This window comes from Arvicanthis niloticus, chromosome 24 (assembly GCF_011762505.2).
Source record: "Arvicanthis niloticus isolate mArvNil1 chromosome 24, mArvNil1.pat.X, whole genome shotgun sequence".
Taxonomy (NCBI): domain Eukaryota; kingdom Metazoa; phylum Chordata; class Mammalia; order Rodentia; family Muridae; genus Arvicanthis; species Arvicanthis niloticus.
In genome coordinates, this window is record NC_133432.1 from 21,633,128 (window position 1) to 21,660,076 (window position 26,949).

Genomic DNA, 26,949 nt, shown 5'->3' on the forward strand with positions numbered 1-26,949 from the left:
GAATGAACTATGACAACACTTGTTGACATGCCAATGTGGATAGGAAAACTACATGGAGTCCTACCCCTAGATGAGGATTGACAGAAGGAGAAATTATTCTTTGTCAGAGATGGATACCCTAATTGGTTATCCGATACCAGGTCAGCCTGAAAAATATATACTAAGTGGACTTAGCAGGTTATATTTATATATGTAATCTCTGTGTGTAACAGTGGTAATTAAAGGAAAAGAATGAATTTTGAGAGGAAGGCAGGGCGAACATGGAAGGACTTGGAGAGAGAATAAGGAGGAAGAAATAGCTTCATTATATTTTAATTAAAAATAAATTAATTTAAAAATATCAGAGTTTCAACCTCATAAATTGCCCATTTTTACTCTCAAACAAAACTATTAAAGAACATCTTAAAAACCATTTAAAAAAAAAAAAAACCAGCAATGGTGGCCCATAAGATAACTCAGCATGTAAAGGCACTCGCTGACAAGACTAAGGACCTGAGTTCAATTCCTGGGATCCGCACGGTAGAAGGGGAGAAGGAACTCCAGCAAGCTGTCCTCTGACCTCCAAGTGTACCTACAGATTTCATTATTTAAACAAATTACATGGTCAATTAAAAAAAATCAAAACAATTTATCTCAGGAAAACCAAGATAGGAGCTTTCTCCTCCCTTTGGATTCCATGTATCCTTAGCCTCACATTAACATTGAAGACAATCTGGTGCAGATGTTTCTTAATGACCAGATGTTCCTCAAACACATACACACACAAATCATGTTCATAGTTATTTCACATCCATTCCTGAAAGACACACCCAATGTACTTTAAAAGTTCAAATCAAAGAGCCTCTGGGGGAAACAGATTGGAAGCTAAGTCAACCCTTTCCCTAGTGTTCTCCCCGAGACACCCCTTAATGGACCCCCTCAGAGCGTGCCAGAAGCATCAGTGGTTACAAGGCATTGCTTTCTTCATGCCCCACCCCCTTTCTTAGTGGGTCTTCTCTCTAGGGATTGACATCCATACATTAGTTACTTTCCTAATTGCTGTGACAAAATGCCTGACAGAAACAACTTTTGAGACCCTAACTCAAAAGACAAGTCAGGACCAACACCATGGCTCAGCAGGCAAAGGAGATTGCCACCAAGCCTGATGACCAGGGTTCAATCCCCATGACCTCTGTGGAGGAGGGAGAGAACCAATTGCTCCAAGTTGTTCCTGGATCTTCACATCTGCACTGTATCATGTGCACGCCCCTACATATACACACATACAACATACATACACACTTTCCACAGACCATTAAGTATATTTTCTATTTAATGGCTGCCTTTCCATTAAAGCCCTTCACTATTCTCACTGGCTCCATTTCTTATGAGATACATTTGTGGATAAGGCCCTTGTGATGTGTCCAAAGCAATGGATATTTCAAAGTATAAAGTGACCTGACCCTCCACGGGAAGTACGGTCATCCATCATTTCCCAGCATCACCCAGGACAGGTGCAGTCTGTATCCAGGCCAGCATGAGCTGACGGGAAGCACACGCTGTACTCCCCAAAGAATCCCACAGTGGAAGATAGATGAAGGGCGGAGGGGATAATATTAGAAAACTATTTCGGGGGCTACTTTGAAAATGAACTGCCGAGCCAAACTCCCAACAATGATATAAATAAGCCACGCAGACAGACTGTAGCAGAACTTGAGTGGGGGAGGGGTTTCTGCTAGTTTCAAGTGTCTCAGAGGAGAGGCATATGTGTGTCTGTACCTCTGTGTGTGTGTGTGTTCACATGTGCATGTTCACGTGTGTGTGTGTGTGTGTGTGTGTGTGTGTGCGTGCGTTCGTGTAGAAGCCAGAAGATAATCCCCAATTATTGTTTCTCAGGAGCTTTTGCCTTGTATTTGAGATGTCTCTGGGCTCAAACTCACTGAGTATGTGAGCTGGCCAGTGAGGCCTGGATGTTGTGAGAATTCTTTCCCTGTGGCTATGTAAGCAATGCCCAAACCTTCCTCATAAGGTCCCAACCACAAACTAAAATATGATGCCACCAAGGTTCATCCTGGAGGTCAAATTAGTTTATTGTGCTTGCTTGCAGAGCATAGGTGAGGGGTTGTGTAAAGGAGCATAGGGGATGCTGGAAAAGTCTTCAGCCAGCACAGATGATGGCTTCCCTGTACCCACTTGTGTGGAGCCTGGTATAGTTTGATTTCTGTTGTTGTGATAAGACACCATGATCAAAAGCATCGTGAAGAGGAAAATGTTTATTTCATCTTATATTTCCAGATAAAACAGTAAATCTAGGGCCTGGGGAATGACCCAGCTACTTAAAACACTTGCTGCACACATACAAAGACCAGAGAGGTTCAGCTGCCCAGAAATGACACAAATGCCAGGTAGGCACGGCAGCTGCCTGTAATTTCAGCTTCAGAAGGCAGAGATGGGGGAATCTCCAGAGCAAGCTGGCTAGAGAGAGGCTAGTTATGTAGGCAAGCTCTGGGTTTGATTGAGAGACCCTCCCTCAGTTAATAAGAAGGAAGAGCCATTGAGAATGGCTCCCAAGATCAGCCTTGGTCCTCCACATACATGCACAAATAGGTACACACACACACACACACACACACACACACACACACACACACATTATAATAGTAAAGAGAAAAAAATAAAATATTAAATCCAGAAAAAAACAAGAAGGGAGTCTGGAGTGGAAAGAATGACAGAATAGAAAGATAATTTCTGCATATATGTCCCCAGAGATGGAGTTGCCAGGTTACACGGCATGCCCGACCTTTCTTGCCTTAGGGAAAATAAATATTTTCCCAAGACACTACCAGTCTTGACATAGAAGACCAGGTTGCTGGGTTGGTTTGTGTAGCCCCAAACCCTATTTTCATTTCAGCACCAACTAGAAAATTAATTCCTATCAACTCCTGCATTCGAGGGTTGAGTTTGGAGTTCTCACAGTGCTAGAAGGATCTTCCCTTTTCCACCGTGTTCTGGGCTGAGCAGCTCATTTGTGGAGGTGTAAGTCTTATGCTTTGGGGACTGTGGTGAGGTGTCACACCATGGTGGCAGTTACTAGTGTTACAAAAAGAGATGAAGAGCAAAGAGCTAGGACCCCACCTCTACAAACCTCCCACTAGGCCTCCTCTTCAAGGTCCTGTCTCCTCACAGCACCAAGCTGAGACCGACTCTGACACACTGGGGCTTTGAGGAGGGTCATGGTAGATCTAAACACATGGAGTTGTTTCTTAACTCAGAGGAATTTTCTTTAAAAAACTCAATAAAACTCTGAATTGTCATGGTGGCCAGAATATGCTTCTGGATGACACAAGATCAGGATTATGGAGTCAGCTAGTGAGCATCTGTAATCCCAAAAGAACCCCACCCTACAGCCTGTCAGCTTTTGAAGCCTCCTATCTCTGCCTTCTCCAGGCTCCAGGACCTGCTGTAATAGTTGGAGCACAGAAAATATATGGCAGGGTGTATGCATTTCTCAAGATGTTATTCATGAGGCTCTTAAAACACGGTTCTTGGTTGTGAAACTTAAGCAAGCTATGAAATAAACTTCCAAAAAAAAATACATACTAAATTTTGATTAATGATCCCAAAGATGCCCCTGACTATCAACACCAAGTGAAATTTTTTCATGCCAATTCCTCCACTATTACCAACTCCAAGGAAAAGGGCAGGCAGGAGAGTTCATTGAATGGGCCTTTGGCTTTGTGCATCTGGTTTGCAAGGTGTGGCCCATGGCCAGTAGCCTCACCCTGGCCCTTGCTGTTAAGTCAAAAGTGCAAATTCAGGCCAATGAGATGGCTCAGCAGGTACTTACCATCACATCTGAGGGAGGGGGAGAGGGAAAGGGGGAGGGGGAGGGAGAGGAAAAGGGGGAAGAAAAGGGGGAGGAGAAGGGGGAGGAAGAGGGATAGGGAGAGGGGGAGGGGGAGGGGGAGGGGGAGGGGGAGGGGAAGGGAGAGAGAGGGAGAGGGAGAGGGAGAGGGAGAGGGAGAGGGAGAGGGAGAGGGAGAGGGAGAGGGAGAGGGAGAGGGAGAGGGAGAGGGAGAGGGAGAGGGAGAGGGAGAGGGAGAGGGAGAAGCATATATGGGTGTGACTACTTTATAAAGAGAAGGTTGGGACCGGAAGGAGGGCTCAGAGGTTAAAAGTGTTTGCTGCTCTTGAAGACCTAAGTTCTGTTCCTATCTACTATAAGCAATTCAAAACCATCACCTGCAACTCCAGTTCCAGAAGATTCCAAAAATCACTTCTGGCCTCCACAGGCATCTTCACTCTCATGCTAACACACACACACACACACACAACTAAATAATTAAAATAAGTCAGGGTGAGCATGGTGGTACACACATTAATCTCAGTGCTCAGGAGGCAGAGGAAGGTAGATCTCTGTGAGTCTGAGGCCAGCCTGATCTACAGAGCAAGTTCCAGGTCAGCTACGACTACGTAGTGAAATACTTATCACCAAAAACCTTTTTTGAACAGAAGATGCTAAAAAGAGAAGAGGAGAAGGTTAAAGAAACCACTTACCAGTTAAGATCACTTGTTGTTCTTGCAGAGGAACTGGGTTTGGTTTCTTACACCCCTATGCCAGCTCACAACCATCTGGAGTTCTAGTACTGGGGAAATCAATGCCCTCTTCTGGGCAAACACGCAGGCAAAACGCTCATACACATAAAAGTTAAATTAAATTAAAAAGAAGAGAGAGAAGATGAAGTCTAAGTTTGGGTGATCCCATATGTTTGATCCCTGGTGAGTGTTCCTAGCTGTGAAATGTGTGAGGAGATAGAGAGAGAGAGAAAGAAAGACAGAGCAAGAGATAGAGACACAGAGAAAGGCAAGCCATATGGCAAGAACAGCAGAAGGCTGCTCTGAAGAAGAGCCAAGCTTGCTGTTCTACAACAACCCCCTTCTGTAGGAAATTAGGCCTCTTCTACCAGATCTAACCACCTCAAAACAGATTTAATCCTTTCAGGTAGCCATGTCTTAATCACTGCCCACTTGGCCCCACCCCCTCAAATAGCACCACCTCCAAAGATCACTGCATCTGCTTCTAAGTGCATGAGTCTTTGGGGTCCAAGCCACACCCAAACCACAACAAGTACACTGTGTGTCAGGTTCCCCCCAAATTACAGGAGTGTCCAGTTCAATGTAAGAATGGATAAAGAGATTTTCCCATGGGCTGGGGGAGACGATTCAGTCTGTAAAAAGAGTGTCACAAAAGCACACAGACCTGAGTTTTACCCCATAGAACCCACAAAAAAAAAATGCCACACAAAGCAGCACACACTTGTAATGCCAGTGCTGAGGATGTGGAGAAGGGCACATCTCTGGGGGGTGATCATGTCTGGCAAAGTTGATGAGCTCCATGATCAGTAAAAGACCCTATCTAGGGATAGATGATAGTTAGTTAGTTAGATAGATAGATAGATAGATAGATAGATAGATAGATAGATAGATGTGACTGATAGATGATAGATTAATAGATGTTAGATGGATGGATAGATAGATAGATAGAGGTGACTGATAGATAGATGATAGATAAATAGATGTTATATGGATGGATAGAAAGAAAGATAGATAGATGTGACTGATAGATAGATGATAGATGTTAGATGGATAGATAGATAGATAGATAGATGTGACTGATAGATAGATGATAGATAAATAGATGTTAGATGGATGGATAGAAAGATAGATAGATAGATAGATAGATAGATAGATAGATAGATAGATGAATAATTGAAGCAGATACCTAATGCCAATATTCACCTTCCACATGCATGTGCACACACATACACCTACATGTGTGTACACACACATACACACACCCCAGAGGAACACATGCATACACATCACACATATATGCACAGAGAGAATTTACATGATGCTTCCTTTTAGTCCTCTATATATAATAATCATCTATATCCTCTCAAATCTTCCTTTGAAAAAAGTATCTCCTGGAGCTGAAGAAATGACTCATTGGTTAAGAGAATGTGCTGCTCTTGCAGAAGATCTGAGTTTGATTCCAGCACCCAGGTCAGATGGCTCACAGTTGCCTTTAAATCTAGCTCCAGGGGTCTAATGCTCTCTCTTGGCCTCCATGAGAGCTGCACTCAAGTGCATGTACACACATACACACACACACACACACACACACACACACACACACGCCATGTAATTAATAATAATAATAAAGTCTTTAAAAGATAATTCTCTCTTTTCAAGGTCAAAAGTCATAACCAGTATGCTTCCCACATTATGAATTTGTAATAGCTTTTTACCCAAGGACCTGTCATAGCACACATCCACCTAGACATGACAGGATGCCTTAATTGGCTTGAAATAGAAAAGGAAAACTTAGGAGCTAGAAAGACAGCCAAGGGTACGGATGGGAAGTCCTGAGGTGAAGGTAACTGCACATGGGGTAAACTCACAAAATTCACATGTAAAATCCACCACAATTCTTGACTTGTAACTAAATTGCACACACATATTGTAGCCTACAGCAAGTATTGGGGCCATAGTGACTGGAAGCTGTAAGGAATGATTTGATTAGCGACAGTGCCATTGGCTGCCCGTGTACTAGAGGAGAATAAATCCAGAGTGAGTCCAGCCAGACAGTCAACTGTCTGTTAAAAATAAAGATCCAGTTGGAAGAACACAACATAGTCCAGAGTCTTTTTAATACATGGTTGTTAATTGCCTAAAATTGATCAAAAATCAAACTTCTGGGCATTCAACCCACATCCTCCCATCTTGTTGTAAGAGTACAGAAATTACAGACACATGCTACTAACGTTGGCCTTACATGAGTTCTGGGGATTCAAGGTTAGATCCTGACACTAGAAAGGCAAATGCTTTTCTTTTTACTCACCAAGCCAGTGGTTCTCAACCTGTGGGTCACAATCCCTTTGGAGGTTGCATGACCCTTTTATCAGGGTCACATATCAGATAACCTACATATCAGATGTTTACATTATGATTCATAATGGTAGCAAAATTACAGTCATGAAGTAGCAACAAAAATAATGTTGTGGTTGGGGTCATAACATGAGTTATTGCATTAAAAAGTCACAGCATTAGGACAAATGAGAACCCCTGCATTAAGGCACCTCCCCAGCCCAACTCATAATATTTTTTATGAAAAATTACATACAAGATGAATGAATGAACAGATAAGATATCTCAACCTCAAAATTAGAAACCATACAAAATAAATAAGAATTATAGAAGTGAAGAGAACACCAACTGGACAAGATTAATAACAGATGAGAGCTAGCAAACTAGTCAACAAAGTCAGGATAGTCAGTAGAAGCTATCACTTAAAAGGAAGGAAGGAAGGAAGGAAGGAAGGAAGGAAGGAAGGAAGGAAGAAATGTATGAGAAATGAACAGAGCTTCATAGGTCTGCCTATGTGATGATACCAATCAGTTCATATACATGCTACTGGAGTCCCAAAGGAAAGGGGGGAAAGAATTGTGCACAGAGGATGAAGAAATATATCTATATCTTCCATGTTTGTTTAACATCAAATTGGTAGATACAAGGTCAACAAAACCCAAGCTGGATAAATATTAAGATAACCACATCTTAACTTCTTCTAATTGGAGGGGGGAGTGACGTGTTACATACAGAGGAATAATAACAGAGATAACAGTGAATTTCTCGTGAGAAGCTATGGAAGCCAGAAGACAGTATAATGATATATTTAAAAGTCCTAAATGACTTCTGCATATAACAAAATAATCCATCAACTACGAAAGAAAAATAAAGATGTCTTGAGTCAACAAAATTAGAGAATTTGTCACAAGCTGAATTATACCAGAAGCCATTCTAGAAAACAGAGATTAAGAGCACATACTCCTCTTACAGGGGATCCCAACTCAGTTCCCAGCATCAACACAAGGCAGCTCATGATTAACTGTAACTCCAGCTCCAGAGAGATCTGGCCTCCATGGAAACTTCACTCACATATAAACCCCCCCCCCCACACACACACACCTAAAAATAAACCTTAAAAAAAGAAATTCCAAATGATTCTCCTCTTTCTCAAGGGTTGATATCTCTAACTATTATCTCAAATAGGCAAACCAAGTATAGAACATTGTGACTGACACATACCCAGAAGTCTCTGAATTAACAACAGAACAAGGAAATCATATATTTCAAGGAAATCATATAAATCATCAACTAAATCACCAAGCAAGCAAACACTGTATTCATGGCTTACTTTTCTTAATTTGAATAGCTATTTAAGTATCTATTTTATATCAGTTTTAATGTGGCTTTTACAGTTCTATAACTCTTTCGAAAACATTTCAAAAATAGAAACCTATTTTGTTAAGTTCTCAGTGTGTACAGTCTATTCACTATATTCTACTCAGTGTTGTGTAAACAAAGTCTGTCAAGCTAGATTCAATTGGATGATATTATTTCTCTTGGTAAAGGAAGGGCAGGTATTCTGTATACTAGCAAACTGATAGGAAACCAAGAGGCAACAACAAACTCCAGTAAACACATATTACCCAAGGTCTAACTCACAGCTCTTCAGTAATTGGAGAGTTTAGTAGGCCAAACATCTTCCTTCCTACAGACAAAGTGTTTTAGGGTAGAATATTGTTTTTGTTGTTGTTGTTTCTATTGCTGTGATAAAATGCCCTGACAAAAGCAACTTAAGAAATAAAGGTTTTTCTTAAAGGGCCTATAGTTTAGGGGATGGGGGTGGGAGTTGGAGATAAAGTTCACCACAGAGAGAAGGAAAGTATGTCTAGAGAAGTATGAGGCTGTCTTCTCACAATCTGTTTATAGTCAGAAAGCAGAGACCCATTATTACAAAGCGGGGCTAGGCTATAAAACCTAAAACCCCACTCCCAGTGACCTATTCTTTCCACCAAAACTCTATCTTCTAAAGACCTGACAACCTCCCACAACAGTACCACCAGTCAGCTGCCAAGTGTTCAAGCACATGAGCCTGTCGGGGACATTTCCCATCCAAATCACAAGAGGCAGAGATGATGAATTACCGGCTTTTTGCATCCATCATGGTGGGAAAGACCTACTGGATTTACTCAGTCTATGGTAAGAGGAGAGTGAGTCTATATGGCAGGAGCCATCTTCTAAAGGTCCCATAACTTCCCCAAGCAGTGATAACATCTGGGGACCAATCACTCAATCATGAGTTTCTACAAGGTGTCTCCAATTTAAACCCTAACAGTTGGTCTTCTATTCACTCAAATTCACTTACGTCTCCATCATACCGAATCAATGCGTTGCTACTGGATGGATTCAGTAACTTCAAGTCCTGACCGATGATGCACTACCCTTGCACCTCACAGCCGAGCAAGTGCTGAGAGCCACTTCATTCCCAGCATGCTTCAGAACACATCTAAAGCTGACTGCCTCTGCATGGGCTCAGAAGGCACAGCAGACTTCTGTGGAGACCCAGGGAGACCCAGAAATCCTACTCAATCCAAACTCATCCAAAAACCGCTGAGAAATACTTGCCCAATTCCCATTGAAGCTACATCTGTGGGTCTGTAGCCCCCAAAGTTGTCCCGATGTAAGCATCACCTGATAAATCAAGGAGACCCCCAACCAAACTCCTTCACTAGCTTACTCCCTTTTTCTGGCCTACCTTGTCCTGTCAATCACATTGACTGCTCTCTACTCTCCCAGACTCATAAAGCAGAAATCTGGGTGTTAGTTCCCATTCTTTGTTATTCCTTGTTCTCCGCATCCAACTTTCGGATCTTACAGTACTTATTTTTCCCCTTTTGTCATGAAATACCTGAAGCTAGGTAACTTCATCAAGAAAAAGAAATCATTTCAGCCGATATTTCTAATATTGGTTATTTTTCTTGTTGCCTCAACAAAACACCTGACAAAAGCAACTTAAGGAAGACGTGTTTATCTTGGCTCACAGTCTGAGGAGATACAGTCCATTATGATTGGGAAGGCATGGCAGCAGGAGTGTGGAGCAGCTGGGTACATTGTATCCATAGTCAGGAAGCAGAGCAAGATGAATGCTAGCATTTGAATTGCTTTCTCCTTTCTCTTCATTTTGGGACAGCAGCCGTTGGAATGATGCTCCCCACATTCAGGGTAGGTCTTCCCTCCTTAATGGGCTCAGAAACTTTCACTGACTTGTGGAGAGATCCATCTCCTGGGTGATTCTAGATCTTGTTGGGTTGACAATCAATCCCAATTATCAAAGTTCTGGAGACTTAAACCACTGCACTGGCTTCTGAGCTCCTGGTGCAGATCTCGAGGTCTATTCAAGAGCAAGAGACAACACTGCAAGACAGGAAGCTAGCTTGAAGGGTGGAGCCAGGGTACCCTTCCTAAAACAACCTTCTCAGGGGACGAGGGAGACTACATTGCAAGCATGAGGACCTGAGTTTGATCCCTCAGAATCCACATTAAAACAAACAAAACATAACTCAAAGCTGAAGGTAGTGGCTCATGCTTGTAATTCTAGCTCCAGAGAAATAGAGACAGGAGGATCTCTGGGGATCACTGGCCAGCCAACCTAGACAAACTAGTGAGCTCTAAGTTCAGTGAGCCATTCTGTCTCACCCTGATCTTGACCTCTGACATCTACACACATACATGTTCACATGCACCTAAAAGCATTAAATGCACATAAATGCACGCATGTGCACATGCATACACATGTGCACACACACACACACACACACACACACACACACAAACATAACCCCAGAACTATGGAGGTTGAAACAAGAGGATCAGGATAATATGACGCCAGCCCAGACTATATAGAAATACCCTGTCTCATAATAATAATGATATAATCATAATAATATAATCATGATATAATCATATAATGATATGATCATAGCAATATGATCATGACATAATCATATAATGATATAATCATGGCATTATGATCATATAATGATATAATCATAATAATATAATGATAATCATGATTATAATCATAATCATAATAATATAAGGAGGAAAAGGAAGAGGAAGCCATAGATGAGACAGAGAGAAAAACAGGGATGTATGTTTTTTGGAAAAAAAAATAAATCTAAAACAAATAGAAAATTAAAGCTAGTCAAGGAAAATTCTATAGAAACTTGAGACACCTTTGAAGCTGCTCTAGCTATGAAATCCCCAGGCTCCTACATTCTCATATGCCTTTACAAATTCTATCACAATAATTAAAGACAAGCCATCACCCAGCCCAGCACCAACAATAACCCCATCTTCAGCCCACGCAGCTGCGTGTACGGCTAATATAGTTACAAGTGATTCCAAACTGTCCCTGGCAGCAGCCCAGAATCTTTTTCAAATAAAGCAAAAGCAAATAGCACAAGGACTTCAGAATGAGGAGAAAACAAAAATCCTTTGGCACGACATCTCAAATTCCATTACAGTGGGCTGCACGCTTGCAAATTGTCCAAATAGATTAAAAAGCCCAGTCTGTGCTGACTTTATATTCTATGATAGCTATGAGCAGAGATGGGGGAGAACCAGGCGGGGAACACGGTAGCGCTAATAAGCAAGTTCGCCTCGCACAGCAACAGGCAAGTAATTGGAAATCAAAATTTTCTAATGAGAATGCTCCTAATGAAATTTAAATTCTGTTTCTGAAATAATTATTCATACCATTATCCTTTGGCCTACTCCCCCACCAATTCTCTTGGGCTTCGATTCCTTCAAACTCAGTAGGCATTGTAAGGGCAGGCTCTGGACATGGTAGTGCAGCCCCAGAATCCCAGCACTTGGGAGGTAGATACAGAATCAAGGATCCAAGGTCATCCTCAGTTACATAGCCTGGACTACAGCAGAACTTCCTAAAATACAAAATTTTAAAGACAAAAAGAAATTGAAGTTCCACAAAGGTTTTCAATTAACTACATTCATTGGGAATTTACTATAACAGCTAACTAAAACACACACACACAGAAAAATTAAATAAATAAAATAGAAAAATAAAATAAACCAGTATGGGGGTATTTAAAGTATCTACGAACTGGGGCTGGAAAGATGGCTCAGTGCTCTTGTAGAAGACCTGAGTTCAGTTCCCAGCATCCAAGTTAGGCAGTTTATCAACACCTGTAACTCCAGGTCTGACACCCTCTTCTGGCCTCTACGGGCTCCTGCAAGCACATGGTATACATATATGTGTGTGCAGGTTCACATGCAGCCACAGACATTTAAAAATCGTTTTTCTTTTTTAAGTAACATACTTATAATGTGGACGTAGATGCAATTCATTGGTAGAATGTTTGCCTAGCGTGCACAAAGGCCCTGGGTTCTATTCTCTACCACCACAAGACAAAAAGAAGAAAGAAGAAAGAAGAAAGAAGAAAGAAGAAGAAGAGGGGGGGAGGGGGAGGGGGAGGAGGGGGGAGAAGAAGAAGGAGGGGGAGGGGAAGGGGAGGGGGAGGGGGGAGAAGAAGAAGGAGGAGGAGGAGGAGGAGGAGGAAGAGGAAGAAAGCAGTAAGCTGGGATTGTAGCTCAGTAAGACAGTACGTGTCTAGCATACGCAATGCCCTGGATTTAACCCCCAGCATGATAAGTAGCTAGAGAAATACGTACAAGGCAGAAGTCTGTAAACCAAGGACTTCAGAGGCTGAGGCAGGAAAATTATGAGTTTGAGGCTAGTTTGGGAGCTACCTAGGGAGACCCCCCCCCATCTCAAAAATAAACAAAAAACAAACAAACAAAAGTGGGGCTAGTGACATAGATCAGTGGTAGAGTGCTTGTCTAACTTACAAAAGGCTCTACGGTTTTAACCCCAGCACTACAAGGGGAAAAGGATATTTCCAGGAACCAAGAGATCCAAGATCTTCATTTCCCAAACAGAAACTCATCAAACACCTTGAGTTTAGGGGGTGGGGCAACTGAGTTCTAATTAGCCATTGGTGCACTAATAGTAACACACGAAGCACCTAGCCACTGTTGCAGACATCCATGTACACGAAGACACATACAAGATTCAAAGGGTGTTCCTTCTGACACAGACCCCCCTACCCCAGGCTGCCCTTAAACCCCTGATCCTCCTACCTCCACCTCCCCAAGTGTCTGCATTGCACAAGTGCACCATCACAAAATCAGCAGAGAGCAAGGCATTCAGAATCACCCACCGGGTCACATGGAGAGCAGAGAGCCACACAGAAGACAGATCGACAGAGGAGCCTTTGAGTTGTCAGCTGGACCTGATCAGTGATCAGGATGAAAAACTATCCAGAGTCCGAAGAGAGAACTACTTCTGAGAGGTCAAAGTGCCTTTGCTTGCCATGGGGACGGGAATGGAATCTGCTGCTCCCTGCCTCTGGAGGCTGACACAACGATTCTAAACAGAAGCAAACCAAATTCAGCAGCAGGGAAGTAGGCATGCTGACATGCCAGCTCGGAGCTCAGCTTCAGAGGTTCAAGACCATCCTGGACTACAGAGTGGAGATTTCCACTGAGCCTGCACAGTTCTCAACCTTCTGGTGAATTCTTCTGCTTCACCCTCCCAAATGTATGGATTACAGATGTAAAGCACCTATGCCCAGCTTTTAGGTTTTGTTTTGTTTTGTTTTCATGAGACAGGATCTTGCTACGTAGCCCATTCTGGCCTGGAACCCTCCATGTAGCCCAGGCTCGGATCAAAGTTGAGGCTATCCCACTTGCTTCTGCCTCCTGTGTGCTGAGATTACAGACATGTACCAGCAGGCCTTCAAGAGTCCAACTTGAAACGTGTATCATGAATAAAACACACTTCTAGATTCAGAGCCCACTGCTCCTTCTAGAAGGGCAGGTGTGCCTATCAATATAACACCAACCCTGTGTGTTCCAGGGTTTGAAATGCTAACCCTCTTGTAAATATTTCTATGAGCCTTGGCCCAGTGGTATAAATACATTATTTTTAAAGCTCTTATTTTTAAATATTCATCTCCTTGAAGTAGGTCAGTCCTTTAAACCCCGACTCCTCTTTGAACCCATTCCTTCTTTCTCCTAATAGCAGCGTGCAATGCATTCAAAGCACGAGCGCTAATTCCAGTTAATTTTATTGATTCCTTTCACAGGCTCCTGATTTCTTATGCAGATTCATGTTTATTTCGGAAAGAGAAAACAAAACAGCCTTTTTTTGGGAGAGAATGCCATCAAAATGGAGGTGGGGGTTGGCGGAGGGTGGGTGGGGGGAAGCCACCAATGACATTATTCAATTATAAATGAGCTATGCAATATTTAAATCACTCACTAGAAACATGATGGGCTTTAATCCACTCTAGAGCAAAGCAAACATTCTTAGCTGGCTTAATGTCATCTTTAAAAGGCAACGAGGGGCTAGAAAGATGGCTCAGCAGTTCTCTTAACTGGCAAAGGACCCAAGTTCACTTCCAGGGTGGCTCACACTGCCTGTCACTCCAGCTCTAGGGGAAATCTAACGCCCTCTTCTGGCCTCTGTGGGTACTGCACCCATATGCAATACCTATAGGACAGATGCATACACAAAATGTAAAGATAAAAAGGGAATGAATAACTGGGATGATGATGACCAAATGAGGACCTTCTCACATGCACCCAGTCACACTGTCATCAATTTGCCTAACAATGTGCTGACTCTTTTGTCCCTTCAATAAGTTTCATACTGAAGACAGAATCCATGTTACAGGCTCTGAAAATTTATACTTATACAGTCTTTCTCAGTAAATATTGTTATTGCAGCCCAGCCTAGTGAGTAACCCCTTATGTAGCCCAAGACAACCCCAAAGTTGCCATGCTCCTGCCTCAGACTCTTGCATGGTGGTAAGACTGGTGATTGAACCTAGGGCCTCACACATGCTGGGCAAGTGTCTTGCCACTGAGCTACGCACACAGCTCTCTTTTGACTTTTCATTTATCCGATGTGTGTGTACACATACATGTGCAGTTGTGTGCATGTGTACATGAGTGTGTAAAGGCCAGACTTGATGCCGGATGTCTTCCCCTATCACCCTCCACTTAGCCAAAAGCTCACCATTTTGTCTGGGCTGCCTAGTTACTAAGTCCCCAGGTTCTGCCTGTCTCCGTCCACCCAGGACATGGGTTACAAGCACACACCATCGTACCCAGCTTTTTTGGGGGTGGCGAGGATCCACACTTAAGTCGGCATGCTTCTATAGCAATTATTTTGCCCGCTGAGACAGCACCCCAGACCCTGAATTTTTATTTTTGAGATATGGTCTCACTAAGCTGTTTAGATTGGCCTTGAAGTCACTCTGTATCCAGGCATGCTTTGAACTTGCAGCCTCAAGCCCGAATAACCATGTCTGTATTAGCCTGTCTTCCTCTAACAACCTCTAGGGCATAGCCTCTCTTACCTCTGGGGCCAAGCATCAAAAGTACAGCTACACATCTGACCTTACACACAACTTGACTGTTAACAAGCACCTGAAACTCAAGGTGCCCAGAGTTGTCTCCCCTATACCGCTCTGTGAAAGCACTCTCCAGCACACTTAGTGACAATTCCATATACGTGCATATACTACATCCACATATAATCAGGAAAAAGTCAAAAGAGAACTGGAGACTCAAGACTTCTGGATTCTGGTGTGACTGAGAGCTGAACCTCAGGTCTCACGGCTTCTAGGTTAAGTGCTCTTCCACACTGGGGCAGGCAGACTGCAACTTTGAGGCCAGCCTGGGTTACACATGGAATTACTGACTAGCCTGGTCAAGAGCCCTTGCTGCTCTTGTGCAAGACTGGAGTTTGCTTCCTCAGGAAGCTCACATATAGCCTCGTGTAACTCCATCCCTAGGAGAGCTAACACCCTCTTTCTGGCTCTGCAGGTGCATGCACATCCACAGTCACATGCATACACATAAACAAAATAATTATTGTTACATTAGTATTATAGTATATACATATAATAATTATATAAATATTATATTATAAATATAATTATTGTAATACATAATAATCATTATTATGAAGCCTTTAAAAAGAAAAGTTTAAATTTTTCCAAGCATCAAATGGAGGGAAACATTGAAAAAAATCTGAATGTTCCGTGGAAATGTAAAAGTTGGACATCTCATCAAAAAAAAAAAATTAAATAAATAAAAATTCTCAGCAATAAAGAGTTAAACAGTACATTTCAAAAAGTATTCGAGTGTTAAAGACAAAAAGATGACTTCTTTAAGTCATGAAGACGACGCAGTGCAGATCAACAATCAAACTCATCAACAGAAAGATTCTGTTTTGAACGGAGAAATCAGAACTGGAAATTTCAAACAAATGCAAATGAGTGGCGTTTGGGAGTAAAAAAATAATAATAATAATAATTTCCACCTCGCCGGCAATCACGGAAATGAAAGAAAACGTGATTGTAATCTGTCAAATTAGCAAAGATTTGAAAAACTCTGATATCTATTCATTTGTGGAGGAAAACATGGTACCACAAAGACTTTACGCACGGCTGGCGGGAGTGGAACTCTAATGGAAAAACAGTTTGACAAAATACATCAAAAGCCTTTTAAAAGCCTCTACCTTTTGGATTAGGAAAAGAAAAAAAAAAAACCCACAGGAGGCTAGATCCATCCGATATGGGACATTAAGCTCTGAGAGAGATAGAGAGAGAGAGAGAGAGAGAGAGAGAGAGAGAGAGAGAGAGAGAGAGAGAGAGAGCAGAGCAGAGCTGTGTGTCATACCATTTCAAAAGGTCTGAAAGTACCTTCCATATCTGCCAACAGTAAAGGGGGGAACCAGGTAAATGAAAATAACAGAGTGCACCAGGAATATGTGCTACAGCCTTTAATCGGCGAATGGCTGGTTTTAACTGCCCGTTTGCTTGGATTAACAAACTCCTGAGGGATTACTGAAGGGTGCACCTGGGCGTGTCTATAAAAGCATTTTCAGAGGTGGTTAGATCTGATGGCTCTGACAACAGACATAATCAATGATTAATCCCATCACGAATTCATAATGCAATGTCACTGTTAGAAAGCAGGGGAAGGGCAGATGGTACCTAGTCAAAAATCGGTCATCCGCAGGGGTGTCCCTGGGCTCTGCTTTTGTTGTTGTATTTTGGTTTTGGTTTTTTTTTTTTTTTTTTTTTTTTTTTAATGGTAAGAGGGCAGTGTGCATATGTGCATGCAAGTACCTGCGGAGGCCACAAGAGGGTGTCAGATCCTCTGGGGTTGAAGTTATGGGTGGTGGTGAGCCTCCAGCATGGGTGCTGGGAACCACTCAGGTCCTGTGAGAACCTTCACACAGTATATGCTCTTAACTACCAAGCCATCTCTCCTGCCCTTGGTGGAGGGGAGGGAGGGAAGCAGTTGGAGAGTGTTTTATCTTGTCCTGGATTCTTTCTGTATCCTACCGTTTTTTTCTCTGCTTCCTGTCTACCATGTCCTCCCAGCCATGAGACACCCAAGAAACCATGAGCCAAAATGAAGCCTTCTACCCGTAAGCTGCTTATGTGTGGCCTCCTGTCTCCACAACAGGGAAGATAATACACAATACAGGGTGGCATTAATGTTACAGTGTTATTAGTATAGGAGACAGACCCAATGGTAGTTTGATGTACTCTCAAAAATACAATCATGCTTTATCAAAAGAAGGAAATGTTATTTTAATGCTATAAGATTGTAACTAGTGTATTTTTGTGTTTCTATTTTCGCTATTTTCCCAATTTACTAGGACCAATAAATCAGTAGAAAAATGTCTCTCTTCCTCTCTTTCCATCTCTCCTTCACCCTCGCCCTCTCTTCCGCTCCCCTTTCTTCTCCAGAAACAAGGTCTCACAACAGCCTAGGCCAGCCTATAACTCTCTGTGCAACAAAGGATGACCCTAAAATTCTGATCCTCCTGCCTCCACCTTCTGAGAGCTAGGATTAACAGGTGTGCACCATCACTTGCGATTCATGGGCTGCTCGGGACAGAGCCTGGGGTTTTGTGCGTATTAAGCAGGTGCTCTACCGGCTGAGCCAAACCTCCAGCCCAACAGAAACTTTCTCATCTGACTCACCACACTGCCTATCATCCCACATTGCTGTTAAACACAGATACAGCAGATACCCCAGGATGTGTGGGCAGTTTCATGGCTGTTAGACAACCCTCCACCTATTGGGTTCTGCTCTTGTTGCTGTTAGACTCATGCACCTGCCAACAACTCTGTCGTCCCCACCCTCACCACCCCAACCTCTTCTTGCCAGCTGTGCTTATTACTGTAATTACATAATCTTATTAAATTACATAAACTAATGACATTATATGAGAAAGGAGGAAAAAAAAAAATGGATAGCAACTGAGTAAAACCCAGGCTGAACATTCTGGAAAGATGGAAAAAGAAATGTCCAGACAAGAAAGGTATGTCAAAAGAAAGGTATATGGAAAAGTTCATAAATCACACACACACACACACACACACACACACACACACACACACACGGGTTTTGCACACGACACCAAAGCTTCTCCATAGTCTAGAATGCAGGGTCCAATCCTGTTGTTCTCAGGGACTGTGACATGATATACCATCTTCCTACCAAAACAACAACAAAACAAAACAAAACAAAACAAAAAAAAAAGTCTCTGTTCAGAGGGGTAACAAACACTTTAAGAAGTGTAGTGCAGAGACTGGACCATGGCTCAATCAGGAAGGCACTGGCTGTACAAGTGTGAAGACCCGAGTTCAATCCCCGAGAACCCATCTAAAAAGCATGGCGTGGCTATGCATGCCTGTGATCCCAGTACAGGGAAGGCGGCAACAGGCAGATCTCTCAGGCTTGCTGGCCAGTCAGCTAATTTGAGTCCCTGATCCCTTGAAAAACATGGGGCAGGAGGATTGTGGGTAGTGGACAAAACAGATGAATGGGTGTAGCCTGATGATTTGAGTTCAGTTCCTGAGATGTACGTGGTAGAAGGAAAGAACTGTCACCTGCAAATTGTCATGACATGTACTTGTACATGGCAGGCTCTCACACACACACAGGCACACACACCACACACAAATACACACCACACACACACACCACACACCACACATACACTCTACATACACACTCATCAAATACCACATACTCACACCACCTGCCACACATACTACCCACACACCAAACACGAACACACATCACACACAACCCAAACACACACACTAAACACTACAAACACAAACATACACACACATTAAATATGTTTTGGGGGGAGGGGCTTGTTTCAAGTGGAACAAGGAGAGTGTCGTAGGACAAAATGCAGGCTAAGGGAATGGCATGAGGCTTGCTCTGTCTGAGTGAGCAAAGCACTTCACAGACCCAAGAGGTTGAAACACTTAAGAACTAAAAGCCAGTCGAGCAGCACTAGAGGCAGCAGACACAGGATGCGGGAAGGGGCGTCAACAGGAACTGGCTATGGATAGCTATTGAGTCTGAAAAGAAAGAGAGAAGGCATTGGTTTGTCAACCAGGATGGTACTGAACTCGCAAAGGACACCCCAAAGAGGGGGCAGCTTCATTTTAAATAACTTAAAAGGGACTAGAGGTGTGGTTCAGTAGTGGAGAAACCAGTTAGAATACTACAGGGAGGGGCTGGGGTGTGACTCATGAGTGGAGCAACTTGCTTAGCATGCTCAAAACCCTGGACTGGATCCTCAACAACAAAGAAAGGAAGAGAAAAGAAAGGAGCAGGGATGTGGCTTAGTTGGCAAAGCACTCCAATAGCATGCCTGAGGCCCTGGGTTCAATCCTCAGCACCCCATCAACCAGGCATGGTGTCCACAGCTGTGATCATAGATCCAGCGCTCAAAGCCAGCCTGGGTTATGTAAAGTCCCACATAGGGACTTTGAGGCCAGCCTGGGCTATGTAAAACCCGGTTTCGAAATTAAAAGATCTATCCCATAGAAACTAGAATCACATGTAATCTTATCATTGGGGAAGCTGAGGCAGAAGGATCAATTGTGAGTTTGAGGTCATGTTGAGCTACTTGGAAAGGGAGGGAAAGAGGGATGAAGGAAGAGAGAGAGAGAGAGAGAGAGAGAGAGAGAGAGAGAGAGAGAGAGAGAGAAAGGAAAGAAAGAAAGAGATAAAGAAAAGAAAAATCTCAGACACACAGGCCTGATTCTCCATAAAGCAATGGCCTCTGTATCCAGAAGGATAGCTTCCAAGATCACAGTGGATGCCCCCAAACTGTATGTAATACTGAACCCTGGTCACACAGGGTCTTTCCTGAATGTCCTGTGCACTAGGGTGCTGTAAGTTTGTCCTTTTGTGATTTATGCCCTGTTGTCCACTTTGTTTCACTATTCTTGAGTTTTCCAGCCATTATTAATTATAATAAGGGTGACTTGTGCTTGGGAGATGCTTCATTGGTAAAGTGCTTACTGTGCAAGCATGTGGACCTGTATTCTGTCCCCAACAGCCACATAAAAAGCTATACTTGTAACCTCGGTGTTGGGGATAGGCAGAGAGACAGAAGGATCTCTGGGACTTACTGACCAGCCAACCCAGCATGCTCAGCAAGTTCCAGGTTCTGTGACTGCCTCTCTGTCAGAGACTGGTGAAGGGAAACACTCAGGTTGACCTCTGGCCTCCATACATACACAGGCACACACATGTATACACACAAGCACACACAGACATCTGAGTCTCTGGTAAAGCCCAGTTCTGGGTGTATCTGTGAAGAAATTTCCAGAAATTAGAAGATATATCACAAGGGCTCTGAGCAAATCAATAGACTCATCCCTAGGATGGATTTATTATATGATGATGGTATGGTTGGGATGAAGCTAGAGAGAGAATGTAGGTCCAGCTGGAGGAAATACATCACTGGAGGCCTGTCCTTTAGGCTACCTCCTCCTCTGGTCCAGCATCCCCTCCTCTGCTTCTCATCTGCCAAGAAGTAAGGACCAGTCTCTACCACACCTTCCCACCATGATGTTCTGCTCAAGTGCATAGGACCAAGGAACCTTGGACTGAACCCTCTGAGGCTGAGCCAAAAGAAATCTCTCTTGTATCTAGTTCCATCTACCATGCTGGGAAGAAACAACTCTGCCCAACCGTCCAGCCACCATGATGTGCATGGAGCCAAGTGACCATTAACTCTCTGAGACTCTTAGGTCAAAATAAATACCTCCCTTTAAGAGTAGTTCTCAAGTATTTTGCTCAGAGTGACACAAAAGAAACTACTCCAGATCCCAAATGATCTCTACCTTGTATAGGCTGAGAGCCATTTATCTGAAGTTCTTGGGATTAGAAGTACATGACATCTTGGAGTATTTGAGTAGAATATACCAGATAAGGGGTGAGAAGATGACCCAGTGGGTGACATGGGGAAATGAATTCTGACTCCAAAACCTACATTTCAAAAATCAGATATTGTCTTAGGGTTTTATTGCTGTGAAGAGACACAACGACCACAGCAGCTTTTATAAAGGACAACAGTTTAATTGGGGCTAGTTTACAGCTCAGAGATCTAGTTCATGGCAGCAAGCATGGCGCACAGGCCGACCTGGTGCTGATGGAGGAGCTGAGAGTCCATCTGGATCCACAGGCAGCAGAAGTGAATGGCATACTAGGCCTAGCTTGAGCATCTGAGACCTCAGAGCCTGACCCTCCCCCCACACACACACCACAGCAACGCACTTCCTACAACAGGCCACACCTACTCCAACAAGGCCACACCTCCTAACAATGCCACTCCCTGTGCGTCTTTTGTGGCCATTTTCATTCAAACCGCCACAGGAAGGGTAGCATGTACTTGTAATTGCAACTGTGAGGAGTCAGAGACAGGCAGATCCCTGGGACTCACTGGTTAGCCAAGTGAGCCAAAGCAGTAAGCCCCAGACCAGAGAGAGAGAGAGAGAGAGAGAGAGAGAGAGAGAGAGAGAGAGAGAGAGAGCGTGCGTCTGTTTAAACCAAACAATATGGATGATATCTGAGGAGGAATGGTACCCAAGTGTGTACATTGACTTCCAAATGAAAGCACACATATCTATGGGCACTCACTCACCCACACACTGAGACCTGTACATACACCTGAAGACTCACATATACATACAAGCACAAACATACTGAATATACTGGGTCAACATCTACTACCCAGACTCTAAAATCTGGGATGTCAATCTCACAAAAAGTGCCAAATTCTGCTATTCCTCGTATTTTAAATTTCTAGACTTCAGATGCCCCAACCTGTGCTGACACGCTGTGATCCTCCAGGCTGAGGGAGCCGGGGATTGGAAGTTCTCTCCAAAGTTCCTCAAGTAAACAGGAAAGTCAAGTCAAGCATGAGAAGCAGTAGCTTGTAACATTCTCTGCACTTTAGTATGTGTCCAATTGTGTGCGTGCATGTGTGTGTGTGTGTGTGTGTGTGTGTGTGTGTGTGCGTGTGCGCGTGTGCGCGTGTGTAAAAAGTGAGAATTAAACAAGAGATGTCGTCACTCTGGAAAACGTGACGTGTTTCCTCTGCAAGAAGACCATAACTTAAACCAGTCCCCTGTACTGTTAAAATAAAGAGAAGCCTGAGGTATTTGACTTAAGCCCCAGAAAGGAAAGTCCTCTGTAGGTTTACAGGGTAGCCAGCATCTAGAAGCAGCAAATGGCCCAAGTTCTATTTTCATACACACACAGGACACAGCCAGACATAGGATAGCTTCCTCAATCACTCACCACCAAGTTTCTTGAGACAGGATCTGTCGCCGAACTCAGAGGTCACTGACTGGCTCTCCCAGTATTAGGATGTGCCAGCCTCTCCCTGGCATCCCCAGTATTAGGGTCACAGGTACATAGCACCACACCCACCTTTTCCATGGTTCCTGGGGATCCACACTCAGCATCTCATGGCTGCACAGTGGGCACTTTATAAACTACTAGACTAAGCTCTTTCCACAGCTCCCAGTGACAGGTCTTTGTATCACATAGGGACCAGAGAGAATGCAACAGGAAGAAAAAAAAAAAGCCAAGGACAAGAGACCCACCAAGGACCTGTCACCAGGACACCTATTTCCTTCAGCTAAACTCTACCCCTTGAAGTTTCCACAACCCTGCTCCCTATCAAACACTGTCACCTTCAGGGAATCAAGTTTTCAACCTGTGAGTCTGAGGGAAACACTTCATATTTAACCAAAGTGATGATCACTGGGATGATGCCATTGAGAGACAGTCCTATCCTCCCATCTGTATCCAGCAGTGCTCTGCAGTGGTCCAGGCCAACTGCCAGAGACTTGACTGCAGGATGTCTAAAACTCTTGGCTGACCTAACTCCCCTGTAGTAATCAGGCTGTTGCCCACAGTCCGGTGATGGCAGGTGAGTCCAAGGCTTGCCAAAAAAAAAAAAAAAACAAAAAAAAAACCTCATTGGCTATTTTTATGTCCATATAAAGCCTTTAGCACAGGGGCTGGTCCATTAAACAAGTGCTCAGTAAGTGTTCTCTGTTGTTATGTTTATTACTGTTAGTGTTGCTATCAGCACCTTCATCAACCAAGTCTTCTACTTCTCGTGTTTAGAAAAAAAAAAACATCCCCTTATTAAGTACAAGAATACTGCCTTCCTGCACAGGTGATTTATTGTCATATAAAAAGTTAGTGGCTTAAAACAAGAGCCACATTTATTTTTGCTCATGAATTTGCCATTGGGTCAAGACATGGGAATGGGAACATCTGGTGTCTAGACTAGACCACTTGGTATCAGCTGGAGGAGGCTGGGGGGGACCAGGGGGCGTGGTCTACAGCAGGCTAATTTCCAGCTACTGCTCCATTGTATATGCAGTGGACCTCGGTGATTGGGCAGTCTGAAAGGTAGGCGGAGTGACGGGTTGGGAGGAGAGAAAGAAAGGAAGGGGAGGAGAAAAAAAGGGGAGAAGAGGCAATCGACCATGGAGGAGGACAGGTGGTTGGAGAGCAGTCCTGGGTAGCAACTTATAAAACGGTTAGATATTGGGTAGCAATTCTAATTGTGTGGGCGTCTTGTTAATTGAGCATTTCCAAATATTTAAATCAATTGGATAATCTTCAAACATTAAGAGTCTTCATCCTACCGGGTTCCACGAGTATGGAAGATACTGTCTGGGGTTCAGTCGAGCTTTGCGGATGCAGATTGGGGGATTGGCAGAGCCATCCCCCACGCTGGCATCTCGTGGCTCTAGTGGTGGCACGCCTGACCTCTGGCCACTTCTAGCTGTGGCGTGCATGGCTTCTGGCCATTTCTAGTGCGGAACATGGCAGCCTGAGCTAAGCAGAGCCGATTAGATACCGGGGATGGGGGGGCGCGTGCCAAGGCTTTTCTAGATATATCTCAATACACTGGGGCCATGATCAAAGTGATTGAGAGAGAAGCTAACCTATGTGTCTGGTGAGTGTATTGGGCAAACACTTACAGAAGGGGTTCCTTGGGGAACCTATCTCTTTCCAGGTGGACTGTACAACATAGATTCCAGGCAGCCCAATTTTGTTTTGTTTTGTCTTGTTTTAATATGATGGCTTCAGGTTTCAAGTTTCATGTTCCCAGAGAGCCTCCAAGGCAGATGCGTTGTTACCCTTCATGACCACAGCCTTGGAAGTCATGAGGTATTCTTTCAATTGGATTCTATTCAACGCATTAAGGCCAGAACATAAGCCACTAGAGGAGAGATTAAATACCACCTTTTGATCAGATGATATCAAAGAATGTGCAGATAATGTTTTAAAAACCATCATATTTGGAAAAATCATTTTCTGTTCCTTTAGATCTACTTCCAATAGATGCAGATCTGGAGGCTGAGAAGTGACTCAGTGGTTAAGAGCATTTTTGGATCTTGCAATAACAAAACAACAAAACAAACCTAAGTTTGACTCTCAGCATCCATATCAGGTGACTCACAACCACCTGTAACTAACTCTAGCTCCAGGGGATCTGGTAGTCAGACCTCTTCTGGTCTCTGTTGGCACTATACTCATTCATAACGTACACACACTCACACCCCTATACATATAAAGAGAAGTATTTTAAAGATCCAGATATGACCAGTTGTTAACTGTAATTATCATTTACAACGAAACGTACTCACTTATCATTAAATGTATCTTATGTATTTATTTAGCAAATGTATACACATACATGTGGGTATGTGTCTATTTAGGTGTGCATATGTGCACAAGTGCATTCGTGTGAGGTCAGAGGGCAACCTCAGGTGTCATTCCTCAGGAGCCATCCACCTTGGTTTTGTTTGAAGCAGGGTCTCTCATTGGCCTGGAGTTCACCCATTAGGTTACGCTGACCACATAGATTGCCCCAAGGATCCTCCTGCATCCACTTCCCCAGTTTAGGTTGCAAACATCTGCTATCTATCAGACCTGGCATTTTCCACCTGGGTTCTGGGGACCAAAATCAGGTCCTCATGCCTGCCTCATGCCTTACCAACTGGCCCATCTACCCAGGACAAATTTATCTTTCCGATCCATAAAATTCCAGAACCTGAACACATTTTTCCATTATCTAGATTTTACAGGGAACAAAACTGAGCTGTGGAGGAACTAGGAGTTTTGTTCCTTGGTGGCTGTAACTCACCATTATAACACCAAGGACATCATCCCCCAATCTTCTACCTAAAGCTACCTTTAAAGATAGTCTCTAAATTTCACTTAGCAGAGATTTTATTGTATTCATAGGGACAAAGGCTGCTCTCCAGATGGGTAAAAGTAGGCTCACCATGCTGTGTGAGTGTGTTAATTAACTTTTGTCAGCACTATGGTCAAACACCTGACAAAGGCAACTTAAGGAAGAAGGATTTATTGTGGCTCACTTTTTGAGGATACTGTCTATCATTGTAGGAAATACAAGAGTCACAGTAAGAGGTAGCTGGTCACCCTGCATCCTTAGTCAGGAAGCAGAGAGAGATGAACGCTGGTACCTTCAGCTCACTTGCTCTGTTTCATTCAGTCGAAGATCCCAGCTTATGGGAGGGTGACGCCCATTTTTAAGATGAACCTTCCTTCCTCAGCTAAACCTCCCTGGAAACGCTCTCACAGACATACCAAGAGGTGGGTCTCCCAGGTGATTCTAAAGCCAGTCAAGTTGACCATGAAGATTAACTATCACCCTGAGTTACCCAAAGCTTTAGCTTGGTCTTGTTAGGTACCCAAAAAGAAGTTTGAGATTCTTACGCAGTTTCCGTCTAGAGAGTTTCCCAAATGTCCATGTGTTGAGGGCCTGATACATAGATTATGACATCGTTAGGAGGTGGTGGAGGCATTAAGACACAGGGCCTACTGGGTGAAAGTGGAGTCACTGGGAGTGCCCCTAAAAGAGATATTGGACTCCTAGACTGTCCCCTACTTTTTCTCTTTCTCTCTTTCTGCCTTCCATACGCATCTTTCTCATCTACAGATTTCTACCATGAGGTTCCGGCTTGCTACAGGCCCCAAAACAACGGGCCGAAGAGCCATGACTGAAAGAAACCTTTTCTCCTTTTAAGTTGGCTGCCTTAATTATTGTGTCAACAGCAATGCAAAGCTGACTAATACAATTACATCTAACTTCAGGACCTCTTCATAGTCCCATGTCCTAGAGGACTTCAGGTGATTATAGTGGGAGCGGACTGTCTCCAACCCCTCTCTGGAATTCAATGCTGTAGAATTCTCTAGATCAGGCTTTCAAGAAAAACACATCTGAAAGTTAACTTTCACTTTAAGAAATTGTGACGCTACCTTTCTGGGAAATGGGGGGGAGGGGACGGCAAACAGATGAAGATCTCCCATGACTTCAGGGAGAGGGTGGGGAGACCATGAGACATGATGTAACTTCTGCAAGCTAGGATGTGAACGAGGAAGATGAGGAGAGAGAAATTAAACAAGTCAGACATGCGCTGTGAAGTCAGACATGTGCAGTGCCTTCCAGCTCGTGGGAGGCTGATACGGGGCATTCTAAGTCCAAGGCCAGCCTGGGTATTCCTCATTTCATTTCTGTTGCTATGATAAAATACTCTGACAAAAAATAACTTGGGGAAAAGGGAGGTTTATTTCAGC

At 43.5% G+C, this 26,949-nt stretch overlaps 1 protein-coding gene across 2 annotated transcripts in view; it reads right to left on the minus strand.

The window, feature by feature from the left end:
* The window catches only part of Galnt17 (polypeptide N-acetylgalactosaminyltransferase 17), a 428,653-nt gene that overhangs the window by 383,879 nt on the left and 17,825 nt on the right, over positions 1–26,949 (minus strand). Inside the window, exon 1 of one of the 2 annotated variants that reach the window (XM_076923062.1) lies at positions 11,647–11,728. The exons of the other annotated variant lie outside the window; for it this stretch is intronic. Within the exon in view, the coding sequence (XP_076779177.1) occupies positions 11,647–11,713 (67 nt within the window). The 5' untranslated portion in view covers positions 11,714–11,728. Of the gene's footprint in view, positions 1–11,646; positions 11,729–26,949 lie in introns of those variants that run through there. 2 annotated transcript variants of the gene reach the window in all.